The sequence below is a fragment of the Trichoplusia ni genome, chromosome 28, assembly GCF_003590095.1.
Source record: "Trichoplusia ni isolate ovarian cell line Hi5 chromosome 28, tn1, whole genome shotgun sequence".
NCBI classification, from domain to species: Eukaryota; Metazoa; Arthropoda; class Insecta; order Lepidoptera; family Noctuidae; genus Trichoplusia; species Trichoplusia ni.
In genome coordinates, this window is record NC_039505.1 from 296,474 (window position 1) to 315,192 (window position 18,719).

The 18,719-nt window shown below is 40.5% G+C and overlaps 1 protein-coding gene across 1 annotated transcript; it reads left to right on the forward strand.

The window, feature by feature from the left end:
- Positions 1–4,704: 4,704 nt before the first annotated feature.
- Positions 4,705–9,836, forward strand: LOC113505988. The gene is made up of 2 exons (XM_026888854.1): positions 4,705–4,709; positions 8,684–9,836. Exons 1-2 carry the CDS (start codon positions 4,705–4,707, stop codon positions 9,834–9,836), a joined length of 1,158 nt encoding a protein of 385 aa, XP_026744655.1.
- The last annotated feature ends 8,883 nt before the right edge of the window (positions 9,837–18,719 follow it).

Sequence of the window (18,719 nt, forward strand, 5' to 3'; positions counted from 1 at the left end):
TTCGCGGTCAGCTGTGAGACGCAATTCCCTCTCAGTGTAGGTTTCTGACTCGCGAGACAATATATGACGTTCGCGGTCAGCTGTGAGACGCAATTCCCTCTCAGTGTAGGTTTCTGACTCGCGAGACAATATATGACGTTCGCGGTCAGCTGTGAGACGCAATTCTCTGTCAGTGAAGGTTTCTGACTCGCGAGACAATATATGACGTTCGCGGTCAGCTGTGAGACGCAATTCCCTCTCAGTGTAGGTTTCTGACTCGCGAGACAATGTATGCCGTTCGCGGTCAGCAGTGAGACGCAATTCTCGTTGTGACGCAGTTTCAGCATCTCGGGATAACACATGTTGTTCTCGGTCAATGGTAAGCCTCAGCTCTCGTTGAGAAGAGCTTTGAGACGCCCGTGATGTAGCTCGTCTCGCTCTGTCAGCTGCTAATCGCATCTCTCTCTCTGGAGAGCTTTCATTGGCTCGAGAGGTTGAGGCACTAACTCTCATAGAGTTTAACCGATGTGCTCTTTCCTCTGCCGATTCTTGAGAACGCGCATTTCTCATCCTTTTAGCATCTCTCGAATTTCGAGATAAAGATGGTCGTTTTTTAGGTGGCATTGTGTATTTTTAATCGACGGTAACTGAAGCTACCTTACACTTACAATTATATATAGTTATTATGTAATAATTACGAAAATAAACTATTAATATAATAAAACACTACCAATTACGAAAATAAACTATTAATACAATTAAACACTACCAAAATAACTAATATAATAATAACGAAAATAAACTATTAATATAATTAAACACTACCAATTACGAAAATAAACTATTAATTTAATTAAACACTACCAATTACGAAAATAAACTATTAATTTAATTAAACACTACCAAATTACGAAAATAAACTATTAATATAATTAAACACTACCAATTACGAAAATAAACTATTAATACAATTAAACACTACCAAAATAACTAATAGGTGTACCTACTACTAATACTATTAATCTAATACCTATTATATAAACTAACAACAAAACAATTCTAAAAATAAACTATTCAAAGACTAAAAGTCGTGCTGATAAGCACGGTTTGCAAATAACAATTATTGATTGTCAATAAGGTCGAACAGTCTGAACGTCTATTCGCATCAACAGCCAAATATTGTATGACGCTCGAGCGCGGACCCCCCGCCTTTTTATACCTCCCGCCACGACGCGCGTCGAGCGCGGCAACCGATACACAAAAATAATCCTTATAGCATGACTCTGTATTCACGCGCGATTTCTTATTATTTCATGTATAACTTTGGTGTTTCTACACCGATTTACATGATTCTTTTTTTATTGAATAGGTAATAATGTTAACTTTTTTAATTGGGGATGAGTGATAGTGTTGTAAACGTTAGAGTAGACAAATACAATCAGAAATCTCCGAATTGCTAAGCTATCGGGAGTTTCACGTGTTATTGTGAGTCAACCATAAAAGTTAGACATATGCTGTCGAGGAATATTTTTTATATAATTTTAGGGAGAATATTTCCGTCATACATGATTTCTATGTAGCTTTAACCTATAAGCCTGCACACGTGACGGAAGCTTAAAAAATGGAGTAACTTACCCCGTTTTCCCAATATTTCCCTTCACTGCTCTGCTCCTATTGGTCGTAGCGTAATGAAAAGTATACTATAACCTGCCCAAGAGTATGAAGAATAATTGTGCCAAATTTCGTTAAAATCCGTCGAGTAGTTTTTGTTTCTATAACGAATATACAGACAGACAGACAGACAGACAGACAGACAGACAGACAAAAATTTTACTGATTGCATTTTTGGCATCAGTAGCGATCCCTAACCACCCCTTGATAGTTATTTTTTAAATATATTTTATGTACAGAATTGACCTCTCTACAGATTTATTATAAGTATAGATATAGATAGAATAATTACGAAAATAAACTATTAATATAATAAAACACTACCAATTACGAAAATAAACTATTAATACAATTAAACACTACCAAAATAACTAATATAATAATAACGAAAATAAACTATTAATATAATTAAACACTACCAATTACGAAAATAAACTATTAATACAATTAAACACTACCAAAATAACTAATAGGTGTACCTACTACTAATACTATTAATCTAATACCTATTATATAAACTAACAACAAAACAATTCTAAAAATAAACTATTCAAAGACTAAAAGTCGTGCTGATAAGCACGGTTTGCAAATAACAATTATTGATTGTCAATAAGGTCGAACAGTCTGAACGTCTATTCGCATCAACAGCCAAATATTGTATGACGCTCGAGCGCGGACCCCCCGCCTTTTTATACCTCCCGCCACGACGCGCGTCGAGCGCGGCAACCGATACACAAAAATAATCCTTATAGCATGACTCTGTATTCACGCGCGATTTCTTATTATTTCATGTATAACTTTGGTGTTTCTACACCGATTTACATGATTCTTTTTTTATTGAATAGGTAATAATGTTAACTTTTTTAATTGGGGATGAGTGATAGTGTTGTAAACGTTAGAGTAGACAAATACAATCAGAAATCTCCGAATTGCTAAGCTATCGGGAGTTTCACGTGTTATTGTGAGTCAACCATAAAAGTTAGACATATGCTGTCGAGGAATATTTTTTATATAATTTTAGGGAGAATATTTCCGTCATACATGATTTCTATGTAGCTTTAACCTATAAGCCTGCACACGTGACGGAAGCTTAAAAAATGGAGTAACTTACCCCGTTTTCCCAATATTTCCCTTCACTGCTCTGCTCCTATTGGTCGTAGCGTAATGAAAAGTATACTATAACCTGCCCAAGAGTATGAAGAATAATTGTGCCAAATTTCGTTAAAATCCGTCGAGTAGTTTTTGTTTCTATAACGAATATACAGACAGACAGACAGACAGACAGACAGACAGACAAAAATTTTACTGATTGCATTTTTGGCATCAGTAGCGATCCCTAACCACCCCTTGATAGTTATTTTTTAAATATATTTTATGTACAGAATTGACCTCTCTACAGATTTATTATAAGTATAGATATAGATATAGAAGATAGATAGATAATATACTACTGATACGAAAAAACCTTCACTTATACTCCAAAAATAGTGATATTCATAGTATAAATACACGAAATAAACATAAGTTAATTGGTACATCGCACCGGTTACACAGGGTACACAATTCATTTGTGGGACTTGGTGTTCGCCTCTACAATAAACTGCCTCTCACTTTATTGGAATTGCCTTTTAACTCATTTAAAACAACGGTTAAAGATAAACTGTGCAAGAAGGCTTACTATACAATCAATGATTATTTAAATGATAAAAATAGTTGGTCGCCGTGATTTGCACAGGACGGTTTAGTGTGGATTAATGTTTGACGTGTATTTGTGTAATTTGATAGACATACTCTATGTGTGTAACATTGTGTTACCTATTTTGTTTTATTTTTAGTATAATTATACGCATGCACGTATATATTATTTATTATAAATTTTGACATGTATAATTTATTAATTATAAAATTGAATGACGTAGCAATTTATGCCGCCTCCGTGTTTAGGGCTATGCCAGGTAAATCAACGTTTGGGGTATTTCTTTCAGTCTTATTTTATTTTATTAGCCGGCAGCAGATACGTCATGCTCCCTAAGTCGTCACTGCCTGCGGTGGCGTCTTGGGTCGGGTCACCTCCTTCCCTCTAATATGGCGAGGGAGGTGATGGCTGACCCTTGCGTCATACTCGTGAACGGGTGCTGCTTGCGGTGGCTGGTCGGTCTGCTGACCTTGGCCTTAGTACTTAAAGTTTAATTTCGTAAAGGTTTATATACAGCGACCTCAAACTTTTGTTTGTTTGGCATGGCACCTGCACACTTATTTTTGTTATTGTTCTGTACAATTATAATATTTTTTGTAAACGGAATGACAGCGTGCTGCTGGGGAGTTTGTTGCGCCGTTTCTTCTCTCACAGCAAAAGCACTTAGGAAGCGGTGAAGGGTGGGCGAAACTGGGTGCTGTCCAATGTAAATGACCTTCAAAAAGTGCTACTTAGTAGCCTAATTTGAATAAATGAATTTTGATTTTGATTTTGATTTTGATTTTAATTAGTAACGGAATATGATCTGACGAGTATACCCCATACAAAATAGATACATTAACAATTGAGTGTCGTGCGGCACTACTCACCACGCAATGGTCGAGCCAACGTAATGCACCGTTAGCGGGACTTTCAAATGTGTGCGTGTCCTCCGGAAGCATCTCCATGTCAACACACGACCAGTATTGCTCGGCACATACAGTTATCAGTTCATTAGCAAATAGTTCGCCCGGGTGCGCATTAAAGTCTCCCAATACAAACACAGACTCCACACTACTGTTCTCACAAATAGCAACAATTTCACTTAAACAGTTTGTAAATTCAATGAAATTATCTGCTGAGTTGGTAGGCATATACACCGAGAAAATGAGAAAAGAACGTTCCGCCAGTTCTATTCTAATTGCGACTAAACGATCACTTTCACACTTTAGCACTAAAACTTTCGAAGATGCTGATTTCCTCCACAGTAGTGCCACTCCTCCATACGGTCTTCCTTTGAGAACTCTTGTTGACGTATCAACGGCGGATTTCCCCGTATATGCGAAGTCATCCTCAAGGGTACCGAGATATGGTACATCATGAGGTAACAGCCAGGTTTCTTGTAGCGCTATTACATCCGCTTCTTGGCATAATCTACGAACACAATCAGCTGATCGTACAACATTTTTGCAATTAAATGTTGCAAGAGTTATACTACGCGTATCTACGCGTACTATAATATTGTGTAATATTATTTCTAGCTTATCCTCCTCTGCAAGAGATCCCGACAAGCGTGAAAACATTCCTAAAATAATGGATAGATAGATCGTAATGTTTTCCTTTGCTCCCTGAGTCCTAGATCGAATCTCAGACAGAAGAAGGTAATCGTAATCCGCTCTGTCGAAGTCCTGTTACAGAAGAACAATAAGTTCATCCCAAGAAAAAACCTGTTGTTTTACGCTTCTAAACCAATGGAGTGCATCGTCCACAAAGATTTCCGTAGCGAATGATAGTAATTTTGCGTTTGAAATATTACAAGCTACACTAAATTCGCTGACTCGCTGAATAAAAGCACGTACGCAAGACTTGCCGTCATATTTTATTTTGGCTAATTCGCAACTTTTAACATTTCCTTCGCAAGTCACTGAAATGTTTAATCTCTCAGTTGTAACTTGCGGATCAGAATGCGGGATGGTAGTAATGAGGGGGTCTATACTTTTCGCTTTTAAAGATGTTAAAGCTCCATAATATTCTTTAAACATACTTGTACATTCCGTATGCACGTCCAAGAATCCCCCATCCCTACTTATCCTGTTAAGTCTATGATAAAGATGATGGAAAAGATTTTCGATTCGCCCCAAAACATTCTTGTCCTTGATATCCACCTCAAGGCTAGACTTAATTTTATTTAAAATTTCCAGACAACTATTTAGGTCATCAAGGGGGTCGAGATGGGAACACAAAATATCCTCAGACAAAAAATCTTGGCTGAGCTTACAGATCTGCCGCCTAAGATCCGCCACAGTATTAGCTGGGGTTTCACCTCGTACGGCTACCTCGTATTCTAATTCCGACTTTTGTAAGGATAGATACTTAATAGGGTATGCCATTTTAAATACGGATAAAAAAAACAAAATGAGAGAAAGTTGCAAATTGCACACAAAATTTTATGGACAAAAAAAAGAAAAAAAAAATACTCCGTTCCGTTATAATCTACTTTAACAGAACGCTGTGTAAGTAAGAAGTAAAAGAAAGAAAGAAACAAAAAAATTGCGAACAAAAGCAGACAAAACAATTTTTGCAACTGGTGTGAAGGTTATGCAAAGAATTGGAAAAAACAGCACGATTTAAATTTTACCACGGCTGGTAGCAATATTATAAAAAAAAATTGAACAGCCTGTAAAAAAAAAAACACCCTGTATGAGTTTTTTTTTTTTTAACGTTAACACAATATACTAAAATAACGGAAATGATGAGATTATAAGACTTCACTCCAGTTGATGCAAACAAACACACAAAGCGTTTTACAAAATAAAATTACCCACTCACCGTACAATAACTAACTACTAACTACAGAAGCGAGAACAGACAAAACCACGTAATTGGGCGCCAGTGTAACCTCCACCCGTTTATTCCCACCTAGGTAGGTGATTAATCATAAAAAATAAAAAAAATAAAACGGGTGTGTACCTTGAAATTTATATTTAAAAAAAAAAAACAGCCGGAGGCACACGAAGATTTGTGGGTCGTGGATTACAAATTTGTCTGTAGTCACCTCTGCAGGGATAGGTACCCCCCTGTAGTTGTGGCGAGATTCCGCCGCTGGCCGGAGATGAAAGTAGGCCGAGGTTCAGTGCTGAGCTGTACGGTGACTTCGCCGTTGATGGAGATGGCGCGCACGTGCGACTGGTGTTGCCGGAAGCGGGCTCCTCGGATGACCTCGGTTCGTAGGCAGGCCCGAACGCGAGGATGCTGCTGGCTCCTTAAAGCCGGAAGGAAAAAACCCTAATTCGGGATCTTCACAAAAATATTAAGTACAAGTATTAAACTTAAACACTCTCAACTTATTTTTTTTTTTTAATTAAATTTGAATTTAACGGCCGTGTCTGCTAGGACGCTTGACAGGACGGAAAGTGGTCAGAGGTCAATATGTCCCCCCGTGGCACCGCGCTCCCGCCGTCGCATCTCCCTCAATCGAACTCATTCTTGGTTCGTTCGGTTCATTCGGCGCGTTCCAAAACACGCGTAAACAAAGAACAATGCATTCATTTTCATGTTTTTATTTTATTTTTATTAATTAAGTTTTGCTCAGTTATAATTGATTTTATTTATATTAATATATAATATATATATATTTTTTTTTACTATGTTTCCTTTTATGTATTAGTTAGAATTTAATAAATATACCTACCGCTACAACGTTATAATATGAACAATATGTAGGTAGTTCAATTTATAATTTGTAGAAACAAAACATGATTATTCATGTAACGTTCCATTACAACTTAACCGAAAAATCTATCAAAAACAACCCGAAATATTTTTGGACCTTTGTTAAACAAAGACACAACTCAAATGCAGTTCCAAGCACCTTGAACTATAATAACGAAACGTTGCGTTCCGGAGAAAAAATATGCGAAGCGTTTTCTACGTACTTCTACCTGTCTGATATATTTAGTATTGTGGTAAACGCTGAAGAGGTTTCTAGCTTGCTTTGTAAATTAGATACTTCTAAAGCGGCTGGCCCGGACAATATTTCGTCTAAATTTCTTGTCAGGTGCTCAATTTCGATCGCCCAACCCATCTCGATTCTCTTTCGAAAATCTTTGGATACTTGTGTTGTTTCTGGACTTTGGAAATCGGCTTTCATAACACCTATTCATAAAAAAGGGGTCAAAACCGAAATTGAAAACTACGGGCCGATATCCAAGCTTTGTATCGTGGCAAAGATCTTCGAAAGGATCGTCTATAATCAAGTGTATAGTGCTCTCAAAAACTCATTTAGTACCTTTCAACATGGTTTTTTGAAAGGAAGGTCTACTGTCACCATTAATTTTGCTAAATGACTTTATAACTGAAGCCATGGATAACGGTAAGCAGGTTGATGTCATTTATACTGATTACAGTAAGGCTTTCGATCGGATTGACCATGATATCTTACTGTCAAAATTTTATAATATAGGAATACGAGGTGACTTACTCAGATGGTATTCTTCCTACCTGGAGAACAGGTCCCAAGCAGTAGTGTTAAGCAATTATATGTCTGGTTGGGTGCCTGTCCCCAGTGGAGTCCCCCAGGGTTCATTGCTCGGCCCATTTCTTTTCATTATCTATATAAATGACATCAGCTCTTACCTGACTTCATCCAAACTGTTGTGTTTTGCTAACGATATGAAAATTTATGCCACAATATCATCATGTGCGGACGTGGTGGCATTTCAGGATGATCTATATCGTCTGGAGGCCTACTGTCGTGGGAGTAAGCTTGACCTCAACCCTGCTAAATGTTCGGTTACAACATATTCTCGAAAGCGTTCGGTTATCCATTCATCATATATTTTAGGCAATCAAGTACTTCCTAGAACGAACTGCATCCGAGATTTGGGTGTATATCACGATTCTAAGCTTACGTTTGAATTACATGTCGTTGCGATAGTCGCTAAAGCATCTAAAGCACTAGGTTTCTTAATGCGGCTCTCCAAGTGCTTCAGTCAAGCTAAAACATTAAAAATCCTATATTGTACTTTTGTTAGATGCCACTTGGAGTACGCGTCTGAGATCTAGAATCCATGTTACCACAAATACATTGATCGTATAAAGAGTATCCAGAGGAGATTTATAAAGTACATATTTGTGTTATCATCAGAAGGTACCGTACCGATCTGAAGATTACCTTAATCTCTGGAAGAGGTATCATATACTACCCCTTGTTAATCGGCGATCAATCTCTGACTGCATTTCATTATATTTTGATAGTAACTGTCGTGAGAATCTCTCTCGTGGACTAAACTTTGCACCGACACCACGTAGAATACTTGTTGAGGATATAATAACAAATATTGAAAATACCATTTTCAGGAATAAAATACCTCACGGAGATGCTGATTGTCTACGCCAAGATGTGTCCACATTATTGCGTAAGTCTCCCCTACCTAAGAGCAATATTACCCTCAAGGAGGTTAGTGCCCTGCGGGAGTTGCGCAATGATGAGTCACTGTTAGTGCTATCAGCGGACAAAGGTAACGCCACTGTAGTCGTCGACACCGAGGCGTACGAACACAAAATAACGCAAATGGTGGGCGACACAAGTGTTTATCGTAAAGTTACTTACAACCCCACATCTCGAGTCACGACGAAAGTAAATAAACTTCTCCACATCATAGGTGACAAGGAGCTGGTAGCACAACTACTTCCACAAAATCCGACACCACCCAAAATTTTTGGTTTGCCAAAAATTCATAAAACTAATTGGCCCCTACGACCTATAGTTAGCCAAATAGACGCACCGACCTATAAGCTGTCGCGTCACTTGGCTACACTGTTACAGCCATACACGGGCAAAACGAGCAGCTACGTGAGAGACTCCCGTCATTTTGTTGAGTTACTGAATGGTATACAGCTGCAGAACACTGAAATAATGGTTAGCTTCGACATAACGTCGCTGTTTACCAACGTACCAGTAGATGAAGTCATTCAAATAATAACTACCCTTTTAGGCGGATCTACAATACCTACTGGCTATGTTGAGAGCATCACTTTCTGTTTGAAAAGCGGATATTTTCTGTGGCGTGGGGACTATTATCTCCAAATTGACGGAGTGGCCATGGGCTCGCCTCTCGCGCCCGTTGTAGCAAACATTTTTATGGAGTGGTTCGAAGAAAAAGCACTGGAGTCCGCCAGTGTTAAACCGCGATACTGGTGGCGATATGTTGATGACGTTTTTGCTGTCATCACCCGGGACGCATTAAAGGATCTGACGTCACACCTTAACCAAGTGCATGCGAAGATAGAGGTCACCATGGAGGAGGAGAGCGAAGGGAAGTTACCGTTCCTGGATGTGCTGGTCATCCGAGAGCCGAACGGACGCGTGACTCACACCGTCTACCGGAAACCGACGCACACAGACCGGTACCTACGAGCCGACTCTCATCACCACCACTCACACCTATCTTCGGTGCCTCGTACGCTGCTGAACCGAGCACTTGCTCTATGCGACCACAAATTACGTTGATGCGGAACTTAGGCATGTGCGTGACGTATTAGAGCGCAACGGTTATCAGTGGCGCCAGTGCAGACGTCTCCTGGGAATTACGGGCTCAACGCACTCCTGCGTACTTACCATACGTACAAGGAGTCACTGACAAGATAGGTCGCTTGTTACGCCGAAGATATAGCATCAAGACGATCTATCGACCGCCAGGACAACTGCGACAGATGGTCCGCACTCCCAAGGACAAGGATCCTTTAGGCGTTCCGGGAGTATACAAAATACCGTGCGACTGCGGCCTGAGCTACATTGGGGAAACCCGGCGCAATGTAGCAACCAGACTTGGCGAACACATACGCAGCATGAAGAGTATGGACACCGAGAAGTCGGCAGTGGCTGAACATGTCTGTAATGCGGGGACGGCTCACTACATAAGATTCGACAAAGCCTCCGTACTAGCGAGGGAAAAATACTTCGTGCCGCGGAAAGTACGGGAGGCTATAGAAATCAGCGGTCACCCAAATTTTAACAGAGATTGTGGATGGGCACTGCCACCAGCGTGGAAACCAGCACTGAATGCTGCGTCATTTCAAACGACGCTAAGTCTCGAGTGCGACGCGGTCAGCACGGTATGCACCGACTCAGCCGGTACGGGAGCACGGATGATGACGATGACGACGGCGGACCCCCCACCCGCGCCACCGGCGTCGCCGGCCCCACCGCCGCTCACGGCGCGAGCGCGGCGCTACGCAGTGAGATGCGCGGCCGCTGACGTCAGTTCGACTCGCGATCCCGCCGCGTCTGCTCATGATTAAGGACTCCGGTTGGGTCCGAAACTAGTCGGGCTACCCCGATAAATACGCGTGAGTAAACCGTTACATCATTTAATAATGCATTTCATTATTTAAAATTTTCAATAACTCTATTAATAATTCCGATATTCTATCCAAGTTTTACTTTAATATTCCTGTAAGGTCGAAACGATGGAACTCAACGCTGTGCCTTCCATTTTCCTCTACGAATTATAGGCAAAACTCATTCATAGTGCGTGCAAGTAATAATTTTAATAACATGTGCAGACAATACGACTTTGATCCTTTCGTGACAAGTGTATCCTCGGCCAGAAAGTGCATGAGCCTTAGCTTTCTTACTGAAGTTTTGTATAATAGACTTTTAATTCTGGGATTTTGCTTGAACTGTTTGCTTGAAGTCAAGTTTGATTGTTATCCTGTTTCTTCTTGGTGGCTGTATTGTATTGTGTTGTTCGCACACACTTTATCAATCTGTTTTGCAGAAGTGAAGACTTTTAATTGGCTGTCAGTCTCACAAACTGTTCTTATTATGTTTACTTTAGCTGTAAGTCTTCCATGATAAATAAATAAATAAATAGTCTTCCTTGTGGAGTATCTCAAACAAACAGTGCATTCTCTGAAATATTTTTTATCTCGTTCCTTAGCCCGTAAGATCCAGTACTTTGTTCTAAGGAAGTTTAACATAGCTTGTGGACCACCGTGCAATGTTTTTGCATGAGCATCTGCAATTAAAACCATGGTAAAATTATGGTTACCAGGCATAATTATCGGGTGCTTTGTGTCATAACATGCGTCTGATTGTGCTATGCGTCCACTTACTCTTATTATCCCCTTTTTGTCCAAAAAGGGACAAAGAGGCCGTAACTTACTGTTTTTTGCCACACATTCTCCAGTCTTTAACTGTTTTAATTTGACTGCAAACTCGCGCTCTTGTACTTGTTTAGTGCATGCTAATAAAGTATCGTTCATTTCATTAGGTGTAATAAATTTAGGTATCTCAGATCTATTTTCTTTCTTAATTTTATAATTCAAAACTCTTCTACAGTAGGATACAACTCTCAATAATTTATTTAACGATGAATATTTTAACCAAAACAATTCATCTTCCACATCAGATAAAACAGTTAAAGACTGGATTCGTTCCTCTTCGTGAGTGTCTTCAATGAATTTAGTCTGTGTGTTAAATGTAGTTCCTAAAAGCCACTGTGGTCCTCTCCACCACAATGTATGCTCACTCAATTCCTTGGGCTGCAGATCACGTGACGCACAGTCCGCAGGGTTTGTCTCTGATGAGACGTGATTCCATTGGCGGTGCAATGTGACACTACAGCGGTAATCCATAATATTTAATATGGTGGATACTATATTGCTCACAAATGTTGCCCATCGACTTAAACCTCCCTTGAGCCAAGCTAACACTATGGTGGAGTCGGTCCATCCATAGAGATTATCATTAGGTATATCCAGCACTTGAGATACTTCAAATATAAGCTTGGCTGCTAAGGTGGCGCCACACAAGTCAAGTCGAGGTATAGAAATCTCCTTTACAATTGGAGCAACTCGAGTCTTTGCGGACAGTAAATGTATATGCACTCTATTTGAGCTATCAATGATTCTAATATAAACTGCTGCCGCAAAGGCTGATTTTGAGGAATCGGAAAAAACGTGTAACTCTCTCTTGCATTCTTGTGTAAAGTTTACCCACCTAGGTATTTTAAGATTTTTCAAATCCATAAGCTCTTCTCTGTATTTCAGCCACTCAACCCTTAAATCATTTTTCAAACTATCATCCCACTCAAGACCAGATTTCCACAGTTTCTGAATTAAAATCTTCGCATTAACTACCACTGGGGCAATCCAACCTAAAGGGTCATACAATTTCGCAACTTCAGATAATACTTGTCTTTTTGTGACTAAATATTTAGGTTCAGGTAAGTTTACTACGTACTCAAAATTATCCTCTTTCCATTCATTTAATTCTTTTCATTTAATGATATATTATTATCACCTTTGCTCGACGCGTCAAAGACGACTCTTACTTTAGTGGTGTCCTTGTCTTCTCTCACCACTGCGTGATGGGGAAGATAGACTGCCTTGGACTCTTGCAACTCACTCTCATTCACTAGTCTCATATGATTCATGCTTAAGTACTCTCTCATAACTTTATTATACTCTTCTCTCAACTTTGAATCTTTCGATAGCTTTCTCTCTAAATATTCTAACCTCTTGATAGCTGTCTCTTCTTTGTTACCAAATTGACACTTAGGTTCCTTCGTTGCAAAGGGTAACCTCACTATGAATCTACCTTTATTATCTCTCACTGTAGTTGAATCAAACAATTCCTCACATTCCTTCGCGCTATTAGTCATCTCTTTCCTTATTAAATTAGGCTCATCTTCCATCTCCCAAGACCTTTTAAGTAACTCATCTTCTTTCACCTGTACGTGCATGCTAATAAGATTATCCTTTGCTAACGTTCGAGATCCCCTTGACACTTGTCCTGACAAAATCCAACCAAACACCGTATTTTGTGCAATTACGTTACAATCAGGATGCTTCATCACACCATCAAGTAATATCTCGCTATAAACTTCTGCACCTAACAAAATATTGATGTTACCTGGCGTCGCGTATATAGGATCAGCTAAAGGAAGATTGTCAATGTCTGCCCATTCAGAAGTGCTCACGTTAGTCGAAGGAAGTAATGACGTTAGGGTATGTAAAACATAAGCGTTAACGATAACGTAGTTAGCTGGGTTATGACGTGATTCTAGACGAAATGAAACCGTATTTTTAATCCTCATACGTCCATCTCCTAGCCCTGACACCCAGCCACTCATTGGTTTGCGAGCGAGACCTAATAATTGTACAGTTGACTCCGATACAAAAGATGCCTGCGACCCTTGGTCAAGCAAAGCACGAATTAATTGTTTAAAACCGTTTGAACGGCATACCTTAACCTTCGCCGTCGCCAGTAGCACGCTGTTGGGTTGCAACTCTCGCCTAGAAAATGTAGCCGTAATGGTAGTGTTACCTCGTGTTGTACTCGCTCTCTCTTGTTGTTGTTCACTCGGTGACGCTACGGCCGCCTGCTCTCTATTACTGGCTGGCTCCTAGTTCTCTTTTTCAAAATGTAACATCGTGTGATGTCTTCTCCCACATTTCCTACAGCTGAATGTACGACGACACTTAACTACTGCATGCGTTGGTGCCAGGCAATTAAAACATAATTTACTCGTTTGTACGAAATCCTGTCTTTCCTTAGGCGTCATTTGGTTAAAACGCTGGCACTGGTTGAGATAATGACCTTCATAACACATCGGACATTCTGGTTTGGCCTCAGACTTAATATTTGACTTGTTCTCCTTTTCCTTCTCTACTGATGCGTGAAAGGATTTCGACTTAGTAGTAGGTTTAACTTGTTGCGCGTTGCGGTTGCCATTCGTATCTATCATTTCTAAAGTCCTGAATCTGTACTCTAAAAAATCTCTCAGTTGATTCCAAGTAGGTAATTCATCATCATGACCTGCTGTTCCCATTGTTTGACAGATTCTGTGTCTAATTTTGAGACGACTAAGTAAACGACGGACACGTTGGCGTAACTACAAGATTCAGTACTAATGCTCAAGTTCTCCAAAGATTTAAGACAAGTCGACGTCGTATCCAACAAACTCCTAATTGCATTGGCTGACTCGGTTTAAATTTTCTTTATGCCAAATAAAGAACAAAGTCCTCATTATGGCATTGCAGTTATAACGCTTGTTATTGTATCGCCGAACTAGCTGCCGCCATGCTTCTTCATAATTTGCATCAGTCGTCGAAAAATTACTTAATAGGTTTAATGCTTCTCCACTCAGATTAGTTTTGAGGTAATGTAATTTTTGTACCGACGAAATATTCTTATTGTTATGTATTAATGAGGAAAACATATCATAAAACGTTTGCCACTCTTCGTACTTACTCCCAAACGTAGGTAATTGTATGCGGGGTAATTTCACATCACTGCAGTTATTATTCGCACTGTTGGAAACTGCCGGTTTCGATAATTCAGAACTACGCGGTAGAAACTGTTGCAAAGCTTCTAGTAAACTCGATTTGTATTGGACATACAACTCCTCAAAAGTCTCATATTTTTCTTCAGTGAAGTATGTATCCGTCTTCTGTTTCGCTTTTGCAACTATCTCCCGATGACCGCTTTTAAAATCTTTAAATAACTGTTCTAATATATCCAGTCTCGTTTCTAAGTATTGTTTTTTAATTCGATCCTTCGGAGTTTTCTTGAAATTGCGTTCCGCTTTCGTTAAATTAACTAACAACTCATCTTGTATGGAAAAAAGTGCCTCCATTGTAGTAACAATAGGCTCAATTAGCTATCACTGCACACAACCCTCAGCTCGGTCACTATTTGGTTAGAAGTTCGACGTTTAGTAACAGTTTCTTTATATTAAAACTCGTTTGTCACTCACTCAATGTCCAGTTATTTATATTTGCACCAAGTCACATACACCTTGTTAACTAGTATCAGTTTATAGTACTCAATTTTACATAAATAACTCGTTTCTCGTTTTAAAATTGTTCAATGATTTGCACATTAGCGATTAGCAAAACACGTGTCGCCGGACGACTCCTTATCGCACTCAGGTAATATTCTTTTGTTCTCGCGGGTGGGCCGGGCACGATGCTCATTAGTATCCGTAATCCGGTTCGATTATGGACCAAAATGTTTAATTTTGTGGTGCAGTGATTTTTAAAGAAAACAACGTGTGGTCAACTCGACGGTATATGTACAACCACTCCTTCTACAGGATGCGGCTGTACATGAATATATGGTAAATTAAAAGAACCTAATCTAAGACCTATAAGCCCTTCAGTCCCTACGATCCTAAGTCCTATAAGCCCTACAGCCCTAACCTACCATATACTTTGTAATAAATACATATGTAAATAAGTACAGGATGTCTGCACCAATAGACCTAAGGTAACAGACGGATAGTGGGTAGGAATTCCAGGTGCGAGTGGTGGGTAAACTCACTGCCAGTCCAGCAGACTCACAGGATTGATCAGAGATGGCTAAAGGTGTCTTGGCCACGGTGAGGGGTAATGAGACAAGAATAAATTCTAATCTGATTTATTTTACAAATATTGCAGCTTATATACTACTTTCTCTTAACACCCACAAATGTACCAATATCTTAGTATTCTATGCGTGTAATATGCAACTATAACAATATTTGAAGTAGGCCGCGCGTCAACCGCCGAAGTGCTGAGTCAATGGTCAAAGGTAGCATTGAACATCCTGGCGACTCTCAGGAACAGGACACCAGCTGGTACAGCTCGATGATCTCGTATGGGCCGACTTGACCTTGTTCTGCTTGTTGTGGCTGTGCAGGCATGCTGCGTGGTATGCCGTATTGCTTCCTGGCACTTGTACGTTGTCGGTGCGATGTGTTGGTAACGTTGGTTGACGGTTGTGTAGGCGGTGCGGTGTTCCTCCTTGCTGCTCAACTATCTCGAAGTCGGTTTATTAACTGCGGAGAAAAATAAATTAAGATACATGCTACAGCTATAATTATAAGTGAAGTACTGATGCTAGTTATATACGTGTGAGATATTATTTGTTTCCATATTGTGTTATCTAATTGATAAATCGGGTGCACGCGAAGATAGAGGTCACCATAGAGGAGGAAAAAGAAGGAAAGTTACCGTTCCTGGACGTACTGGTCATCCGAGAGCCGAACGGACGGGTGACTCATACCGTATACCGGAAGCCAACGCACACAGACCGGTACCTACGAGCCGACTCCCATCACCACCCCTCACACCTATCTTCGGTGCCTCGTACGCTGCTGAACCGAGCACTCGCTCTCTGCGACCATGAATACGTCAATGCGGAACTGAGGCATGTACGTGACGTATTAGAGCGCAACGGATATCAGTGGCGCAAGTGTAGACGTCTCCTGGGATCTGCGGGCGAAGCTCGCAAGCGTCCGGCGGAGGCCGAGCGGACTCCTGCGTGCTTACCATACGTGCAGGGTGTCACAGACAAGATAGGTCGCTTGTTACGCCAGAGATATAGCATCAAGACGATCTATCGGCCACCCGGACAACTGCGACAGATGATCCGCTCTCCCAAGGACAAGGATCCTTTAGGCTTCCCGGGAGTATACAAAATACCGTGCGACTGCGGTCTGAGCTACATTGGGGAAACCCGGCGTAATGTAGCAACCAGACTTGGCGAACATATACGCAGCATGAAGAACATGGACACCGACAAGTCGGCAGTGGCAGAACATGTGTGTAATGCGGGGACGGCACACTACATACGTTTCGACAAAGCCTCCGTACTAGCGAAGGAGAAATACTTCGTGCCGCGAAAAGTACGTGAGGCTATAGAAATCAGCCGTCACCCGAATTTCAATAGAGATCGTGGATGGACACTGCCACCAGCGTGGAAACCAGCACTGAATGCTGCGTTATGTCATACGAAGCCAAGCCTGGAAAGCACTGACGTGTATGTAAGTATGCACTGACTCAGCCAGTACGGGAGCACGGACGATGCCAATGACGACAGCAGACCCCCCACCCGCGCCACCGGCGTCGCCGGCCCCACCGCCGCTCAGGGCGCGGCGCTACGCAGCGAGATGCGCGGCCGCTGACGTCAGTTCGACTCGCGATCCCGCCGCGTCTGCTCATGATTAAGGACTCCGGTTGGGTCCGAAACTAGTCGGGCTACCCCGATAAATACGCGTGAGTAAACCGTTACATCATTTAATAATTATCTAATTGAGTTTTTAAGTTCGTTTCCGAATTAATTAAATGGTCAAAAAATCCTTTTGAACTGTCTAATATCTGTTCTTTAGCTATGTCTGTTATGTTTGATGGTACAATTTGACTGTTTAGAGAGAAATTTGTTACTCTAGAATACGAAGCCAGTACTGTTATAGTTGTTGTTCTTTTTGTAGCAAGCAAGTTGTTAGTAGTTTTAATAACACAATTTTCGGAGATATGTAGAACACCGACGTCTTGAATTATAATTTCCTCTCCTTGGCCGTCACAAATTATCGATACGGTGGTAGGTTTTGTTGAAATAAAGAGCCAAGTATTTTGCATAAATAATTGCTTCCATACAACCTCTGTCGATAAGTTGTAGGTTTTTGATGTACAGTGGGTTTGGCTGTGATTTGCAGCTTTAAAAAGTTGGTCAACTATGCAATTTTCGTTAAATTGCATGTTCTTGACAGCGACAGGAAAGCACACGAACTCTGTATTACTACGCAGGCAGTCTGTAAATTCGACTTCACTTAATTCGAAGTAGTGCTCGTTGTTATAATCAAACCCAATGAATGTCTGTTGAATGGTTAAACAATCAAATGATCCGTTTGTTTTCCTCTCTGGAATCGGTGTAACGTATATGAGGGTATATTTTGTTATATCGTGTATATATGTTAAACAGAAGGGGAGAGATGATACACCCTTGACGGACTCCTGCACTGGGGTGGAAATGGCTCGAAAGTACGTCATCTGTTCTTACTGACGCTGTTCCATCCTCGTATAAACGTCTTAGGAGGTGAACAAGATGTCTCGGCGTGCCCATTTCTAGCAAAGTCTTCCATAGTAAGGGCCATTTTACGGAGTCAAATGCCTTCGAAAAATCAACAAAGCAAATGTAAGCCGGCTTGTTGAATTCCCGGGATTTCTCAATTGTGATCGCTCTCGTTTGTGTATTGTAGCCCTTGACATATGACATTGCGTAGATGCTTGTCTGTCTTCACACGTAGTACCACTATCCTCCATTTCATTTACCGGAGAAGGAATTAACGTATGAGTTGACCTTTTTTGACAAACACCTGTTGATTTTTGGAGTGTTACTACTCTAACTACACCATCATTTCCTGGGTGAACTTCTTTGATTTTTGCCAATGGCCATTTGCTGGGACTTATATTATCGTCTTTTATGAGGACCACAGTTCCAATTTTAACATTTTGATGTTCTTGTTTCCATTTGTATCTTTGTTGAAGTTGGTGTAAATAGTCCTTTGTCCAGCTCTTCCAAAAGTCTTTTTTCATTTTTTGAATGTTTTTCCACTTATTTACC